This window comes from Cotesia glomerata, linkage group LG2 (genome assembly GCF_020080835.1).
Source record: "Cotesia glomerata isolate CgM1 linkage group LG2, MPM_Cglom_v2.3, whole genome shotgun sequence".
Classification (NCBI taxonomy): domain Eukaryota; kingdom Metazoa; phylum Arthropoda; class Insecta; order Hymenoptera; family Braconidae; genus Cotesia; species Cotesia glomerata.
The window spans coordinates 20,709,146-20,729,137 of NC_058159.1; the positions used below are offsets into that span (position 1 = coordinate 20,709,146).

At 28.3% G+C, this 19,992-nt stretch overlaps 1 protein-coding gene across 1 annotated transcript; it reads left to right on the top strand.

Annotated features, from left to right (window-relative positions):
* Nucleotides 1-1,891: 1,891 nt before the first annotated feature.
* LOC123259744 (kielin/chordin-like protein) lies at nucleotides 1,892-19,656 on the top strand (the record flags this gene model as incomplete). Its single annotated transcript, XM_044720422.1, has 6 exons — nucleotides 1,892-1,898; nucleotides 12,205-12,378; nucleotides 12,644-13,014; nucleotides 17,353-17,709; nucleotides 17,805-18,008; nucleotides 19,254-19,656. Coding segments are annotated over 6 exons (1,359 nt in total), but the record flags the coding sequence as incomplete, so codon positions are not given.
* Nucleotides 19,657-19,992: the final 336 nt, after the last annotated feature.

The following is a 19,992-nucleotide window of genomic DNA, read 5'->3' on the forward strand; positions in this document are numbered from 1 at the left end:
TATATTCTTTTCAAAGACAATTGTCAGAGTGAAACAATGAACGTCAAGTGTGTAAAGCTTTCACGACTTCGAAATTGCATCGTACACTCTCTTCAAGCTACCAACACTTTCAGCAATCGATGCCTTCAAGTAGTCTCAAGAACAGTAGCGAGAAAGAAATTGTGAACACAAGAATACGTAATCCCGAGAAGAAAGGATTAAGCAAGAGAAAGCTCAAGAGAACATTTTACTTCTTATCTGACGGGAATAAATGTTTCTACATTCTTGCCACATAATTGAAGTAATTAAAAAAAAAGCAACAAATAATTTTGTTTATTTACAAAAGTTCGCAGCAATTTATTGTTAATACTTTTCTAAGCATATTAATTTTTACGAAAAAAAATTATTGATTTATGTATGGCCATGATATTTTCGAAATATTGCCGGCCGTGGCTGACTATATGACTTTATTTCTCCTGTCAGATTTGATTCACTTGATTGGGTATTCTACTTTAATATGAATTTTATTTTTTGTACTGGTGCATGATGTTTACTATATTACCTATCTATGGACATTTAATATACAGCTCATACAAGCTGCTCGGGGCTTTTACACATTTATTTTGCTTATAGCAGAATAAAATTGCATAAAAGTTTAGCTTCACGTCGGGAGCGCGCTTAACCATTGCCTGAACCAAAGCTTGAAAAATTGTTTGCAAATTTAATGAAACGTACTCTACCTCACCTCAAATAATATTGTTTCAGCATTGATGAATAGACCAATTGTCCAGAAATTAAAATGGTTAAAAAAATATATGTTTATGCAAACAGAAAAAAAAAAAGTTTTAAAACGGTTTAATTTAAAGTTTTACAAAACTGAATCAAGATTGTTTGTGCCTATTTACTAAGGTTAACAAATAATGTAACGGCTAATTCAATTTTTTAATTTATTCATATTGTAAAATTGATCACATAATTCATATATTTTTATGCATTACATAAAGTTATGATTTTTTTTTTATTATTCCAGTCTCATCCAAATCATGCTCCATGGAGAAAAGAAAATCGAGAAAATATTTAGAAAAACTAAAATGATCTTGAATGATTGGAGTAAAATTTCCTTGAGCCGAAAAAAAATTGTCTCAAGAAAATTCCTCTTTATTCCAAAACAATTTGGATCTTTCTTAACAATTTTTTTAGTTAAAATAAGCTTTTTTCTAAGTTTATTTTTCGAATAATCGTAAAAAAATATTATCTTCATTTTTTTTTCCAATCAATTAAAGTAAAAACCTAAATCTCTCATGATCGAGATATTTTATTAATACCTACATTTTTTCTCAAATATTTAAACTGTCATCCTGAGGCCGATTAGCCTTATTCATCTCCTTATAATACATATGGAAAAAAATTTACTTATAATACTTTTAAATAATACTTTTATTTTTATTTGAAAAATTGTTTGTAATTCATGTTGGGGCTTATTCAAAGTAAAAGGTTTTTTTTAATTACAATTATATATGGAACATTAAACTTAAGCTTTTTATTATTTAGTAAATTATTGATTTATTTTAATAATATTTAAAAATAACGTCATGTACGGTTATTCATAATATGTTGAGATAATTTCAATGAGATTTAGGTCATCACGCTTAAAGTAAATATCTATAATAGTTTACATGCCTACATTTACCAAAAAATATAAATAAAAAGATAGTTTAAAACCTCTATCAGTCTGTGCATTAGCTAGTTGAGATAATTCAGAAAAATATATGCAATGAATTGAGATAAATCTTGTAGAGTAATTTTCAGCTTGTCCTTAGAATAAATCTTATTTATTTTTATTGTCACACTCATAATCTTTCAAAAAATATTCATATATGTTGATTAATTTTTTTTTATTCGTTTATTTTATACAATTGGTCATCAATATTTTTCAGTCTTCTTCTGATGACAGAGTATTCTACCCAATTTCTTTGTTCTCTAACTTCAATTCATTCTGTATCTCCACCATTTCCCACTGGAAAATAGAAGAAGGACTCGTCTACTGATGTGTATTCTCCAACTTCAATTCCTAGAATTTAAGATCCCTTTCAGTAGAAGTTGATAAGACTCCACTATACATGTACAATTAGTCACTTTCACCGTTTTCTTACATTTACTGTATTATGTCATTTATACCCTCAAGAAGTGCCTTAGAAGAAATAAAAATTACACAAACAATATTCAATACTGATTGCTGATAAAGTGAAAATTCAATTTTTTTAATTGATCTTTTAGTTGTATCGATTTAAGTTTTTTCTTTTTAATAATATTTCTTTAAATCTAAATAAAATAAACGATGAGGCACTTTTGTATCATCCCAACTTTTTAAAAAATTAATTTTAGCCTATTCAACAAAAATAAATTAAAAGAAAGTATACATAACTATATGAGCAACTTGCTGATACGATGATCCAAAATTAATTAGAGCTAACTTTTGTTTTTTATTTCATTTATTTATGTATTTTTTTTCCACGAAATCGTTGATGATTAATAAATTATAACACTGTATTAAAAATATAAAATAGAATGCTCAAAATATTAATGAAGACTTAAATTAACTAAGGAAAGTATGAGTTTTACAGTATTTTTTGTTTTTTAAAAAATTGCAAATTTATCGCTATCCTTAAGATACTCTAATTCGAAGATATAAAATAAAAGGATCATTTATTTTTTTTTCTGCTTTCTTTCTAGATAATTTCCATTATTTTTTTTTTTCTCTACTTTTTTTCTCTAAAGAGGAACTTCAAACGGCGACAAGACTCAACGGCCGGTAGGTTGACTGAGCTTGAAAAAAGATTAGATTAACGTATCCAGGACGACGCTGAGTCGTGCATGCAAAACGAGATTGAATACATACAAAATTCTGTAATGGAAGGAAGTCAAGACAGGAATGGAGATTAAATTAATTTAATTTTTGGTGTACCATATACATAAAAATTATGTAAACAGTTCTTTGAAAGTTTTTAGAAATAACTGATTACATTTTTAGATTAACTGATATTATTTTATATAAAAATTTTTAAATTGACCATTCTTAATATTACACAACGAAATAGTTTTCAATATCCTCTTATAGATTTTTTGATTGGTTTTTTTCTTTTTCAGAAAATAATTAATGAATTTAAGTACTTTTATATAATACTTAATAAAAGTTCTTTCATTAAAAAAAGATTCTTTGAGCTTTTCAAACTAAAAAACGTTTAAGCTACAAGTTCTGACTTGCAAACATCAACCATATTAAAAATACTTACCTTTCAACTAAACTTTATTTTTACTTTTATAATACCTATTGATGTTAAACTATTAAAATAACTTTGTTTTAATAATAATATAATACCAAGATATTGAAATACTTACATTCATGCAATTTTAGAATATCATTAGAGAATGAAAAATAAAATCTCTTGGGTACTAGAATTCATGTCGAGCCCTACTCCAGTATCACATTCAATAATCCCTGACATTCTTTTTGTCTCGAATTTTTTTTCTTTCATTTCTTTTTTTTAGGTCTTCATTTCCTACGTATATAACGCATTTAAAATGAGATTTTTCATTTTATTAATACTAAACTTTCTATTTTTTCCACTAAAAAAAATTAATTTACTACGAAATTTATGAAGTATAATTTCTTAGTAGTAAAAATTATTGTTGAAAAAATTTCGGAATTCTTAAAAAAAATGTAATTGTATCTTATGTTTACGGCAACGGTATGAAAGCTTTTCTTTGTCAATTTGTTTCTGATACTGAAATAAAAAAATTAGGAAAACGGTTGACCCTAAAGGCCATCCCTGCAACTTCCCGCTACACGGAGAAAAAAGTATTGCTATTATAGCGATCCAGTGGATCGTGAACGAAGTACAGTCGACGCTCTCTGTATTGGACCTCTCTGTATTTGACCGCTCTCTGTATTTGACCACATTCTTCCTCTGTATTTGACGATTTAACACAGCTCTTATGGACAAGGACGAGTCAAATACAGAGAATGGTCCTGTACGGGTGAGTCAAATACAGAGAGCGTTGACTGTATCGTGATTAGCTCAAAACAGTATTGTCATATTCACCATACGGATACAGTTATGCTCGAAACAGTGAATACTAAATTCCACGCTCAACTGTATAGTGAATATCTCAAAACGTTTTCTTACTACAGCGAAACGGATCGTGATTATCACTATCCACGACGCGTTCAGCGCCACCACACATAACCAAGTCTGAAACTTACGAGTTTATTTATTTACAATTTTGGTGATGAAATAGCGATAATTGCACCAATTTACATTAACAGCGATATGGACAATTGGGTTGTTGATAAATTACTCGAGTGGAATCTTAAAAACTCGTGTCGTTTTTTGAAGGTCTAGTAAAGAAATAAATCTTCTTATGTTAACTGTGTTAATGCTGTGTCCGTGGTTATTGTATATAATTCTACTGCATTGATAAAGAAAAACAATGAACATTATATATTGTATTAAATAAATAACATTTGTGTTTTCATAAAAGGTTTTTTTAGTATAAATAATTTGATCCCATACTACTTTACGCAAAAATATGTTATTTTTTTTTATAAAGTACATGGAGTAATAAAGAAGTAAAAATTCCATTAAAAAATATTTTTCTTATGATAAAAATAATTGTGTATTTTTAATGAATATATCAATAATACAGATTTCTAGGCTAATGTTTTTAAAAATAAAAAAAAAAAAGTCATAAAATAATTTCCAACTGCTTTCAGTCATTATTTAAACATTTTTAAACCTAACCTAATTCTTGACTGTCACATAAACTACACAAAAATTTTAAACTAATCAAGCTATACAAGGAATTCGTATTTATATTTATAACAATAATATACGAAAAAACTAAAAAAAAAAAAATAATCTGCAATAACATATAATTAACATTTAATCAAAAACAACTAGTAATCATCTACACGGAAAAAATGAAACACGACTGGTTACTGTGCTACACAAGAATGAGCGATAAGTGTATAAAAAAAGTTCTTAGCACATTACTAGATCATGTGATAATAAGAATGAGTCGTTTTTACATATGACTGAGTATTGTTCAGCACAGTAACCATTCCTATGTTACACATTACACTGAAAACACGAGTGATTCTCATGTTCACAGTCGCTGTTAGCTTTTAGGACAATACAGATTCCCGTGAGCAGAAGAACCCTTACTATATAAAATAAGTATGAGTACTGCGCAAGCGTACGAACCAGTCACCTGACAAACGTTTCTCATTCTCGTGCAGCACAGTAACCATTCCTGTGCTAAATGAGAACTGTTGCTTTGGATCACACGACTAGCTACAGCCAACTAAATGAGTTGCCGCTTATTTTAACCTTAAAATTAAAAAAAGTTTAAATATGTAACTATTTTTTGTTTATTTATTTATATTTTTTCTATTAATTTAACTTATTGCATTGTACTATTGTGAAAAATGTATATATAAAGATGTACTATAATTTTAAATGATTAATTCCACACACACACACACACACACACACACACACACACACACACACACACACACACACACACACACACACACATACAGACACGGTGACATCACCGCGGGAATAGTCGGGGAAGCTTCCTAGGACCTCAAAACGTCGAGATCTGATGAAAACTCGATTTTCGAAAGACGGGGTGAAAACAATAACTTCCCGATTTTTGAAAATTTTCAATTTTCTTAGCGGGAAGTTAAAAATTATTTGACTAAAGAACAGTATTTTTTTACAATTTTAATCTGGTTTCAAAATATTCACTTCTTTTAATACAAGAACTAAATTCTTGGATAAAGAAAATAAAAGTTTTGGGTGAAGAACCAAAAATCGTTCATTCGAAAATTTCACTCTCCAATGAAGCACTTTATTATTTTTAAATAAGACTAATTCATATGAATTTCTAACAATTCCTGTCTCTTGGGAATTGTTTAAAATATATACGTTGAAACCACAAAACAGTAAGATTTCTGTTACTTTCTATCACGTCAAAGAGACTTAAATATTTTCCGAAATTTTTTTATGCAAAGATTTGTTTTCTCAAATGAAGATTTTATTTTTTTAACTCAAGCTGATAACATTTGCATAAAAAAACTACTACTTAAAACTATAAAATTCTTACAATTAAAAAGATTGCTATTAATTGAAGATAATTATTCTTAGTTGAAGATATATCGATTGAAGATAATATTGTATTGAATCAAGTGACTATAGTTATCAATCGAAGATATAAAGATTTCAACCCAAGAATTTGGAAACTAAGAGAATAAGGGAAGACAACCGGTTATTTTAAAAATGGTTGTCTTAATCCACGGTTATTTTTCTTGAATAGTTAGTTTTCTTATTAGGACATGATAATCTCTAAATTGTATTGTATTTTTGATTGATCATTCGATATAGTTTTTAGTAGTTGTAATTTTTTTCTTTAAAAATTGACAACTTCCAAAAATTGATAAGTTATTGATTTAAGTTGGATTTTCAAAAGTTGAATTTTCATCAGATTCTGAAAATTTTCTTTAGTTTTCAACTTTTTCAAAAATTTCTAACAATTGTGAAATGTTTTTCAAGTCTCTTAAAATCTATAGTGTCCGAATACACGACTCAAACCATACATAAAAAGAGTATATATATATATATATACAGGGTGTCCCGGAAGTAACGGACGCCATTGTAGCATCTGATGAAAAAAATAATTCTGAGACGAAAAGTCTTTAGCCATTTTTTAATTAACTTCATAGATAATTAATTATTAAATTAAAAAAATTATATTTTCTATGTTGTCCAGTAAAGTAAAAAAAAAAAATGCAACTAATTTTAATTTGAATAGTAAAAGGTCGCTCGAAAAATCTAAACAAATGCACTAATAAATTGAAAAATTATGAGCGGCCTTTCTTCAAATTTTGAACGCAATTTTCAGAAACTTATTATTTTTTAGTCTATAAAATTATACCGTAACGCAAAAAAAAATTATTTTTGACGATTTTTGAAATTTAATTTATGCGTCATCTTAAAAATAGCTAAGAACTCTTCATCAGAACTAACATTTGTTTATCAGATGCTACAATGGCGTCCGTTACTTCTGGGACACCCTGTATATATATATATATGTCGGAGATAATATCGAGCTGGGTTTTCCTAAAGATAGGGAAATTCCTAATATTTTAGTTTGTCTGTTAGTTTTAAGCAAAATTGTAAAGCATAGAATATTTAATAATTATTTATAACTTAAGCCGATTATAATTTTTATGGTTATGGCAATGGGCTTGAGTCCGGAGTGACAATGGTCACCAAACGTAGCCGAGGTCACAGGATAAAAGTAAAAAGTATACAGTTAAAGATATCGACAGACAATGAGGGCTGTCGAAATATTTTTGAGAGAAGAAGTACTTAGGGTACTGAGACGAGTAGTTCTCGTTGAGCATTGATCAAGTAAAGATCGCATACATCCCCAGCGCTTTTACCTTGTATATTAATTATATTTGGATAATTAATCGTAGTATTGTTTATACAAGTTAGCGTATATTTTAATTATTCTAAATTAATAAATAATTGAATAAACGAATCCAATGGACTGTACTAACGCCCCTAATAATGCTTTTCCGACATATATATTTATATATATATATATATATATATGCATATATATATATATATATATATATATATATATATATATACAGGGAGAGAGAGTGCCAGTGTCCAGTCAAGTATGTGCCAAACAAAGACACAACTAACTGTATGACTAACTAGTTTCTATAGCTAACGTAGTAACACATATTTACTTACACATTCACACGTGCAAGCGTCTTCGTTGGAACGCACTTGACACTAGTGCTCTCTCTCTCTCTAACGCATAAAAGGACGTTATTTTAATTAATAATTAATTATCTATGCGTCTGATTAAAAAAATGGCAAAGACTTTTCGTCTCAGAATTATTTTTTTTATCAGATGCTACAATGGCGTCCGTTACTTCTGGGACACTCTGTATATTAGGGTGGTTCATTTCCGCAAAAATTTTTTTTTTTTCGGTGCTCATGCAAAGTATTAATCTACATATAGAAAAAAAAATTCTTACCAAGTTCGAGCTCTTAATAATAATTTTAAGTACTTACAATAAAAATTTAAAATTTTACCATTTAAAATGCCTGTAAAAAAAATTTTTTTTTTCAAATTTCTAATACTTAACCGGCTTTTACAATATTGCAAATTGGTTTGATGGACCTTATGGGGAATTTCACGCTCTTCAAAATAGCCTTAGAGTTTTTTTGTGTAACTCGCACTGGTTCACCGGTAGGAGTCGTCAAAGTACAGTTTTTGAAAAAAATATATTTTCTTTTAATTTTTCGAGCAAACCGCCAAAAGTAGGAAGAAAAAAAGGACTGACATAAAAAAAAAGGTTATCCAACCAATATTTAATGAATTTACAGCTATTTTTATACCGTAAAACGTAAGAAATTGATAAATACTAACTCATAATGTTATTTAGATTCATTTTTTCTATTTATTACCATTATATTTCCCTACACTAAGAACTTTTTTAAAATTAGTATGATTTTTTACTCATAATGAATACAAAAACAACACATGAATTCATAAAAAAGCAACAAAAATTTAATCAAAATATACAGAAGGTTACGTTATTATGTAAAATGCTTGAAATGTGATAAACATTTAAATAGTTATTAAAAACAAGTTAATAAATTTCAAATAATTACTAATGTTATTGAAAACACATCAAGATTTTAAAGCTGAATATAGTTTGTTGGCGCACGTTGGAAAGTATTTTCTACATTGTTGAACCATTAATAATAAATATTGTTTCTGATCTTCATCATATGTACCAAACTCGTTAAATTTTTCAATGAGTGCAACACATCGTTCGGCAGTATCATTAACAACACGTAGTTTTTTGAAAGTTTCGCAGCAAGTAATGTATTCTTGATCTGTTTCCCACAAATCAGGGTCGATTTCTAGAAATTCACACGTCAAATTAAACTTATCAAAAATAGTGAGAGATTCTTGAGTCACAAAATCACTTATACTTTTAGACGATATTATTTCAAGCTTTTTCCTGTCTAAAGTAAATCGAGGATATTTACTATTGCTCGATTTTTGTTTTTAATAGAATCAACTATTTTTAATTTTTCTTCTCGGGATAGCTTTTGATCAAAAAGCGCCAAGCCTGTAAGATTTTCGTTTAAGTACCACAAATGCTTGAAAAGTTTCTCTAAATCAGCTTCTGCAACTTTTGGGTGATCTTTTTTATATACTCTAATAAATTTTGAAATAGTTTTAAGTCATGATACGGAGCTTCAATAGCATTTGTTGCTACGAACCATGCTTCAACATAAAAAAAAAAACAATAAATAAGCAAACTTCTCGTAAAGCTAACAATTCTGAAGGGTTGACGTGAAATTGTTCTCTGAACATATATATTTTTAAACTATAGATAGCTTTTGATAGCCAACGAGCATGGTGCATAGCACCAGGAGCTCTAAATTGTATACCTTTGTTTGGTACACCTCCTAAAAAAATGTAGCTCAACGTCAAAAGTTCATGATAGTCATCTCTTGAAGTTCGATTCTGTAAAAAATGAAACGTAGTTAATATTAAAATATGAAAATTGTTTACTCAGTGAGAGAAACAAAGCACAACTTAGCAATAATTTTTTCCATTAGTAAAAAACTGTACAATATTTTTACCTGTTGATGATCTTCGATGAAGGGTAGTAGAGTATTTTTTTTTTCGTCCAGGATATCTTTAATTATAACATATTCTGTACCGATGTCATATTTTAACTTGTCTATTTAACAAAAATGAAATTCTAAACTTTTTCAATATTCTAAGGATATGACGACAGAATTTACTAAAAATCGCAAAAATGAATGCCAAAAAGTGCGAAATTTAATATGATAATAGGATAAATTCATTATTATGAATGCAGAAATGACAATTCAATCATCAGTGTGAATAGAATTCTATACTTACTAAATTCAATGTTGTTATTTTCATCTTGTATTTCATCCTGTATATCTTGCAAAACTGATTGATCAGAAAGTACTATTGCATTTTCGTTTAACTTAGATATTAATGGTAAACATTTATTGCCATCATTTTGTCGACATTCTTCTGAAAATAATTGTAAATCACTTTGAAGATTCTCAACTTCACTATTATCAGCAATATCGAATAATTTGTTCAATTGATTAACGAAATTTTCCACTTTGTGCTTTTGATTGTCTGAGAGATTGTTAAGAGATTTTCGTTTCTTAATGTCTTTGTAATCGTCATAGAACTTTTCAAACTTCCGAATACTATTTCGTTTCAGTGTTGTGGGAATTCCAATTCTATCACACATAGCCTCTAATTCATCGATAACTTCGGTAGTACTGATACGTACAGTCAATTTTAACGTCAAATGTTTACACATAAATAAATTAATAACGTCACGATAAGTAGGTAATTTATAACAATTAAATTCTTTAATTTGAAAGCCAACTAAATAGTTATATGTCCTATTACCAATTACTTCAGTCATAATGAACAATAGTTAGGTTAGAAAGTTAATGAAATGTAATCAAATAAATACTGAAGAATATCAAGAACTAATTTAAATACGATATATACCATTAAACACAAGTGACAGCAAAAAATTGATATTAAAATAGTAATTTGAATATAGTTTATTAAAAAATTGGATTATTCTGTCTTAGTATCAGCGTCAATTGATTCTCGGATTAATCACTTAATACAACAAACAATGAGAAAATTATTTTGAGGTTAGGTATGCCATAAAGGATCAAATTTGTCAACATAGACAATAGAGACGGTAATATCATGCTAATTAACTAGAGCAATGTTAGAATATGCCATCTCAGGACTGCTTGGTGCAATTTTTCAAAGAATGATTTCTACTTATACAAAGTTGGCGTGAATAAAGTTGACAATGAAAAAAATAAAATTTTTTGCTAATTTTGAAATTTTGTTACAAAAAATTAAATAATCTTCATTTTAATTTTTTTTGTAAACGACAGAAATGTTGAAAAATTGCAAGATCTTGCAACATAGATTGCAAATGTTACAATTTTATTCTTGTAGTTTGTTTATTAATTTGTGTGTTTTAATATTTATTATGAGTGAGAAATCATAATGATTTTAAAAAAATTCTTAGTGTAGGGAAACATAATGGTAATAAATAAAAAAAATGAATCTAAATAACATTATGAGTTAGTATTTATCAATTTCTTACGTTTTCCGGTATAAAAATGGCTGTAAATTCATTAAATATTGGTTGGATAACTTTTTTTTTATGAGTCAGTCCTTTCTTTTTTCCTACTTTTGGCGGTTTGCTCGAAAAATTAAAAAAAAATATATTTTTTTCAAAAACTGTACTTTGACGACTCCTACCGGTGAACCAGTGCGAGTTACACAAAAAAACTCGAAAACTATTTTGAAGAGCGTGAAATTCCCCGCAAGGTCCATCAAACCGATTTGCAATATTATAAAAGCCGGGTAAGCATTAGAAATTTGAAAAAAATTTTTTTACATGCATTTTAAATGGTAAAACTTCAAATTTTTATTGTAAGTACTTAAAATTATTATTAAGAGCTCAAACTTGGTAAGAATTTTTTTTTCTATATGTAGATTAATATTTTGCATGAGCACCGAAAAAAAAAAAAATTTTGCGGAAATGAACCACTCTAATATATGCATATATATATATATATATATATATATATATATATATATATATATATATATATATATATATAAACTCTATATATATATATATATATATATATATATATATATATATGTATATATATACTTAAAAAACGCGATGAGATCAAGCCTTAAATTTCCCTGGATGAATTTGCATATTACATTACACTATATCTTGACGCAAACGCTATTACATTAAGATTCTATCGACGTTCGCGTTGCCGCTAGGTTTACATTGTAATTCCTATTCAACCGATATTTATCAAGACGTATATTTATGTTAATGGTGTTTCCGTACGTGAAAATGGTCTATGAATTTCCTTAAAATGTTTTCAATCGTTATTTTACCTGATCAGATTCAGATATAAACGTAATTAATTTAAATAATAACTCTCATGTGAATTGTAAAAACCTAAATCTAACAAAATATTTAAAATTCAAATGTTTCAGGCATAAACGGATCAAAATGTCCAGAAGATAGTGTTTCAAGCGAAGATGGTATATGTAAATGTGTATCACCATGTCCACCGCACAAATGTGAACGAGGTGAAAGACCGGTTCAAGTGAGACCAGCTTCAGAAACCCCAGGAAGGTGCTGTGCTTTATACGACTGCGTTCCTTCAGGTAATTACTAAAGTCATACAGTTTAACCACAGAAACTGATTACTCCTCTGAGCACACTTTTAGATACGTGGTATCTCTTACTGCCACAGGCAATTAACAGTGACTAGAACTAAATACTTATATATACCAGGAATGCAGCAACATCATGCTCTCAGTTCAAAACTAATTTATAATTAAAAAGTTTAACTTAACTTCAATGACTCTGAAATATATATTATACTTGGATTAAATACAAATATTAATTATACTTGTTTAATGTTTCTAGAGCCGATATCCTATGTCGGTGGAGACGATGGACTTCCCAAAGACTGCACAGATTCTGGAGTACGCCATGCCATCGGTGAACACTGGCAACAAGGTCCTTGTGTCAACTGCACGTGCGAAGAAATCAATCAGATGGGAAGTGTCTCTTGTCATTCAACTATGTGCAAAAGTTGCGAAAGTGCTGCGCCTTTGGTAGAAGGAGAATGTTGCCCACATTGTCTTGAACATACCAATGAGACACAAATCTTCACAACCACCCCCAATTTATCCGATAAGACTTGTGATTCTCTAGAGCCCTGTGAGCCGCCTTGTCATCTCCGGGCTGCTGACAACTTTGACAGTTGTCCTACTTGTGAATGTTCAACTGACGAGGTATCGTACTGATTAATTAACTCTCTACCCGGTTAATCTTACTTAGTTACTTCCTCTGCTATTATTTATAATCTTTTTTTTTTTCATCCGCTTTTACTGTCAACTGTCAACTGCGCTGAAGATTAATCAAGATAATTTTTTTCTATTGCAACGATAAATTATTTAAAAATAATATTATATTTTTTTAATCTATCAACCAGCAATGATTTATTAATAATTAAAGGGTAGGGGGGGGGGGTAGTTGACTAAGTTTAATAAGAATCTTACCACAACGTGGAAGAAAGATTATAAGATTAAATATTATTTTTCAATTATAATTAACATTGTCTCGTTTACTTGAAACTGCTGTTATTTTTAATAACTTTTTTAATTTTTATTTTTAATAATTCATCTCAACAATGAAAAAAAAAAAAAAAAAAAAAAAAAAAAAAAAAAAAAAAAAAACAAATAAATCAGTAGAATCCCGGATACTTAGAAAATTTTTTATGTCAAAAAACAACTAAACCATAATTGATTTCCGACGTTTCGTCTCAGGAGTGCAAGGTCTCTATTTATTGAGAGTTTATCAAACACTTAAAATAAATACGAAGATAATAAATAAATAAACTTTGTAGTTGTCGCAACCAACATCAATAACTAATCTTTCAAGTAATTATAAGAAATTAAGCAGGAATGATTAATAAATAATAAGTAGTTTATGATTTTTTTACAGCTGGATGATTTATTACTGTTTTTCAAAGCAATACGAACGTTAATATTCAATATTGAACGCGTTGAGATTAGTTATTGATGTTTATCGTACTTCGTAACAACTATAACATGTAGGTTTCTATTCATATAGGCTTTTGAAAAAGACATTTTACCCATTTAATCCCGAATTAGCCATTTTTTAATTTTTGAAAATCTATCATTTGGTAAAAAATCGACGAAATCACATTTTTTTTTTTTTCATTTTTTTCGTTTTTGAATTTCAGTTTTCGAAAAAAAAAATTATTCACAGCTTCCTTCTATTTTTTAAAATAATTTTTCGAAAAAAAATCAAATTTGAAAAAATTCTGAAAAACGTTTTTTATGGAGTAGGAAAAGATTAAAAAATTTCAGCCAAATCAAAAGAGGTCGGAGTCAAAATTGGTCGATTTGGTGCGAAATGCCCTATCCGAACAAAAACAGTTTCACTGTAAAAAAGTCGCGCCAAGTCCACGTTCATAAGACTATTAGGAAAAAAAATTTTTTTTTTTCTTTACAAAAAGATACAAAATAAAAAAATTAAAAAATCCGAGTAACCGATATGATTGTTTATGATTTTCGGAAATTCAAAAAAATTTTATTGTAAATTTAAAAATTAAAAAAAAAATTTTAGAACGTATTTAGTGTGCGCGGTTACAAAATATTTTACTTTTAATGAAATTCGTAAAATCTATTTACTAGGACTTTAAAAAAATTGAAATACACAATGACGCACACCAAGTACGTTCTAAAATTTTTTTTTTAATTTTTAAATTTACAATAAAATTTTTTTTAATTTCCGAAAATCATAAACAATCATATCGGTTACTCGGATTTTTAATTTTTTTATTTTGTATTTTTTGTAAAGAAAAAAATTTTTTCCTAATAGTCTTATGAACGTGGACTTGGCGCGACTTTTTTACAGTGAAACTGTTTTTGTTCGGATTTTAGTATTTTTTGTAATTATAATGAAAATTTACAATTGATAACAACTTAAATCTCGTGTTGACTGCATTTTTTACTGCAAACTATCCCCTTGAACCTACAGTTTATGTAGATGTAATTCTAGTGCACCCTGGCGGCCATAGATGCAAGCTATGAATCACTTTTTTTTACTGTAGTTGCGTGTCTATAGGAAGGATTGCTACTCATTTTTATTTTATCTAGTCTGTGGCGCTGATATTCCCCATCGAAAAAAAGTCAGGATCGAAATTTCTGGGCTTACTATAGTTTGTGCTGATAAAATTTAATAATTTTAAGTGAATTAAGTGGTATAATTGATTATAATTAATTAATATCAGTAAAATAAAGTATAAATTAATTTTATAATATATCATTTTGGAAAAAGGAGAACCATATAATTAAATAAAATTTTGCAACCTCGAAATACCGTTCTGCTTACAGTAAACACAGTCGGTAGTCTGGCGCTCCGTTTACAACGGATTTGAACGGAACTTGGCGCCAGATTCTACCGAATCTGAGGATATATTTATTTCCTTTGGATTATTTAAAGACTCTGCCAAGTGCCAATGATTCAATCAATTTTTAATTGATTTGATATATACACGGAGAAAAAAATTTTGCTATAGGAACTCTATAGTAGTTAGTTGTAAAAAGTTCCAGTAGGTTAACGTATTCTTATGGTAACAATACCGTTTGGCTCCTGCAACTCTACATCGTTGAGCTCAGAGCTAAACGTTATTTACCTCTCACAACTCTACAGGATCGTTCTGAGACTATAACAAATTTTTGGCAGTCTGATTAATAATTTTTTTTACGATTTAGCATTAATAATTTAATAAATAAATGCGACAGAACGAATTTATATTGCCAACAATAATTGTATATGACAAATAAGAATAGTATTATAATAGAAATAAAATAATAATAGAACTTATATTACAAATAAAAATTATTTGTAAAATAACAATATGGTCGTCACAAAATTATCTTATTTTCTTGATTATATTAATAAATATTGGACATAAAATCACTACCGTATATGCACAAGAAAAGATAAATAAAAGAAAACAAATTTTATTTTGTGTTAAATGGGGTCTTTTTAATGTATTCCGATAACTTATCACTTATCACAATATATTCAACTAATAAATTAAATTAACAGTCACTGCAAATGAACCTTTAAAAACCATAAATACAAAACTGTTCTAACAAAATTCAATTTGACAAAAAAAAAACCTATTTCCTTAAATAAATAAATTGGGAACTTAATTGTCCTCATATATTTTTAATAATATAGATTAGTAACAAAATAATTCTGTTTGACATTTTAGAAGGTTATGAAATATGTCAGCGCACTCCACTACTACGCAACGTAGAGCGCTCCTAACTATACCGTTTGGCTCTGAGAACAATCCCGTAGAGCTCTGAGAGCTCAACAACATTGAGTTATCAGAACTAAAAAACATTTTGTTACTGTAACTCTACAACGAACAGTAAACTGTGTATAGTTGTGGTAACTCTACAGTTACGTTACCAGAACGAAATTTTTTTTTCCGTGTACCTGGATGTAAATCAAAAAAATATATAAAATTTACATTAATGACATTTTATAGAATTAATGAATTGTAGGTATGTTCCTTCATATTAAATGATTTCATTAAATACTATAATTTATTCTTATAAAAAAAAAGAAATATTTTTCTTTCATATCAATAATAATAAGGGTCAATAATTTTACTTTTTATGAAAAATTATCACTAAAAAGGAGTTGTAGTAGCCTTAAAAAACGCTTTACATAATTTATGGATTTCTCCCTACATGAATTTAAAACTATCATTTATTCTTATTTAAATGGATAGAGTAATTTCATTATTAAAATTAATTCAGAAAATCTCCACCCTAAAAAAGCTTTAAAGTATTACTTCTTCAATTTTCTCTTCTAAAATTTTTAAAACTCAAAATAAATCATATGTGATTCTATATTTTCAAAAATAAGCATTTAAATTATGTCATGAAATAAAATTTTCATTAAAAACTTAATCTCCATTAAAATTTAAAAGCTATAATTTATTCACTTATTAGTTGGTAAGAACTTCACAATGTTTGTAAATTAGTGGTAAACGCCAAATAATATTCAAGTTATAAATAAATTTTCCCGTGGAACGTTCTATTAATTTTCGTATTTCATTAATCCCATACAACAAAGTTGAAAACGAATATCAAAGAATAAAAATAAAAATGAACACTTTAATTAGATTTTAAACTACTATAAGTTATTACTCATCCACTTCTCATATTCTCATCTCTCCAATTTTCCGCTCATATTGCAGAACCAGCAGTTCTCTTGCTATTTTCTTTAGTTGAGTTTTACTTGCAATTTTCTGATTCATCTGTATTTCACGGTGTAATGTACGCTCGGTCAGACACGTTTCTAATATATATTTCTCAACTCATCGAGTAGAGGTGAAAAACGGAACGACAAAGAACGAACATATATATGTATATACATAATATATAAATAGTAGCTACAATAGTGACTAAAAATAAAACAAAATTAAATAAAGTAGAATAAAATAAAGTAAATGAAAAAAAAATTTAGATAAAAAACTGCAACACAGTAAAATACCTTTTTCATGGTTCTATTTGCAGAATACAGCGAGCCCAGATCCAACGGACAAAATTTGCCCCGAGCTACCGCACTGTGGTCTCCATTGTGTGCTTGTGAAGGACCAGGGAGGTTGTCCTGTTTGCGCTTGTGAGAGCAATCCCGAACATGACGCTACTGTTATCCCAGTAAACGCTCCTGGAACTCTAGTTGAGAAGGACGACTCGGGAATCATCTGTCCGCAGCTCAAATGCGATTTGCACTGTGAGCATGGTCTTGTCATGGATGAAAACGATTGTACACTCTGCCAATGCAAACCTCAGGCCATTGGTTGTCCACCGCTTATTGAATGCAAGAAGAAATGTTCCTATGGATATAAACTTAATAGACGTGGTTGTCCGGTACTATTTAAACTTTAGTTTTATTATCATTTTTATTATATAAGTTATCTGTATTTTATTATTTGAAATTATTTACTATTTTATATTTTTTAAAGATATGCCGTTGCCGTGCCGTTTGTGTGGACCGAAAAAATCGTACACATTCGGAAGGTTCATCTTGGAATCTTGATGCTTGTACGTCTTGTACATGCGATCTCGCTGGTAGACTCAGCTGCAAAGAAACAGTGTGTTCTGTCGCGTGTTCAAATCCTCTGCCAGCATCACAAGACACCTGTTGTCCCGTTTGTCCTATCAATCAGGTGAATTTTTTTTTTTAAACTTTAATTAAATTAGTACGCTGCCGTGCTAAGTATAAAGGTGGTGAAATGTTTAATTCAAATCCTTTAATAACGTACATAAAAAAAAAAACTACTCGATTCTAAGAAATATTTTCTTTTTAATTTCACTTCCCTGATAAGAAAAAAGAATTTGAAACAACAGCGAAGGAATTCAAATTTCATTATTTGCAATACTTTTTACTTAGTTTTTTTTTTATCAGGGTTTTGATTCAAGATATTCAGTTTTGGAGAAACTAGAACAATCTTGAAAAAATATGAAGTTCTTAGAAGAAAATGATTATTAGTTGAACAATGAAGTTATTTTTGGATATAGAATTCGATTGTATTGATTGAAGATTATTTACACTGATAAAAAAATTAACGTGATTCAAGACAAAAATTCTTAAACTGAGAAGATGATTTTGAAAAATTTCATGCTCTTGTTTCAAGCAGAAAAATACATGAACCAAGAAAAATTTCTTACCTCAAGAAAATTTCTCTTTGATTCGAGACTATGAATCTCTTCAAAATTATGTTCTCGGTTCAAGATTTTTTTTTCTTCAGTCAACTAATTTTTTTTTCAGTGTATTCTTAAATCAAGTCCCAGTAGTTATCGATCGAAGTTATTGGCTTCTTAAGCCAAAATAACAAGATTCAATACAAGAAATTTTTCAAGTATGACAACTTGTTTAATTAATGTAATCATTAAAATTAAAAATTTTTACGATGTTAAAAGTACACGGAAAAAAGAAAACTCGAAAAATTACAGTATATAATGCAACGTGGCGCTTCGTGATGAAAACTGGAAAAATTACAGTTTCAGATTGTAATTATTACTGGTTTTATAAGAATTACATTGTAGAATGTAATATTTACATTGAAAGCTCTGAATATTAAATTAAAAAATTGAATTTAGAAAAATGTTATTTCAAACTGTAATTTTTCTAGTTTTGATTACGACGGGACCGATTTTACATTTTATACTGTAATTTTTCGAGTTTTCTTTTTTCCGTGTAGATACAACTTTTTATTTCTCTGATTTAAATCAAATTTTTAATGTTTTTGTCAACAAACGTGATTGTTAGTATCAGTGAAAATTAAAAATAAAAAACTTTTAATATCCCAGAGTGGTCAAAACACAAGTAACCACTTTTATGCCTAGCACAGCACTACTGTATTATTAAAATCTATTTAAATGTATTTATCAATATTTAAAACCTTTTCCAGGATGCCAACAATAAAAATGAGACTCATCAAGGCACCAGAGTAGGCTGGGGAATAGTGCCCATTACTTTGATAGCTGTTCTAACATTTCTCTGCGCAATTCTCATGATCTTCTTGGTAAGAGGACGATTTCGTGGTCGACTTTCTCCTTCAACAAATCTTTATACTTCATACCCGGCTCAGTACTATAAATGTGTGCCGGCTTACGAAACTCCAATACATCAGAATGAAAAAGTTGTACCTTTGTAAGCAATTTTAAATACCAAGATGGTGGATTTAAATAACTTGTTAGTGATTAATATTATTCTATATATATTACATAATGTGAATTTTATGTATCTAATCAAAATCATTGACAATTTACTAAATCCATTACACAAACGAACAATTAATATATATTAACATAAATATATGTAAATATATATATATATATATATATATATATATATATATATATATATATATATATATATATATATATATATATATATATTTATGATGTGATGAGGAAATTGATATAAAATTATTCAATATAAGTAAGTTAATTTTCTTATCGCATGGCTTTATATGCGACAACCTTTCCTTGATAAAATTTTTGCTAATTTAATAGTGATAATAAATGTGAATGGTAGAGACTTTGAGAATGATAGAAATAGATAATTTTTTGATCTCCGGACTACTGTAACTTTCTATAAATAAATATAAGGAAGTTAAAGAGTATAAACTCAATGGAGTGGATCAA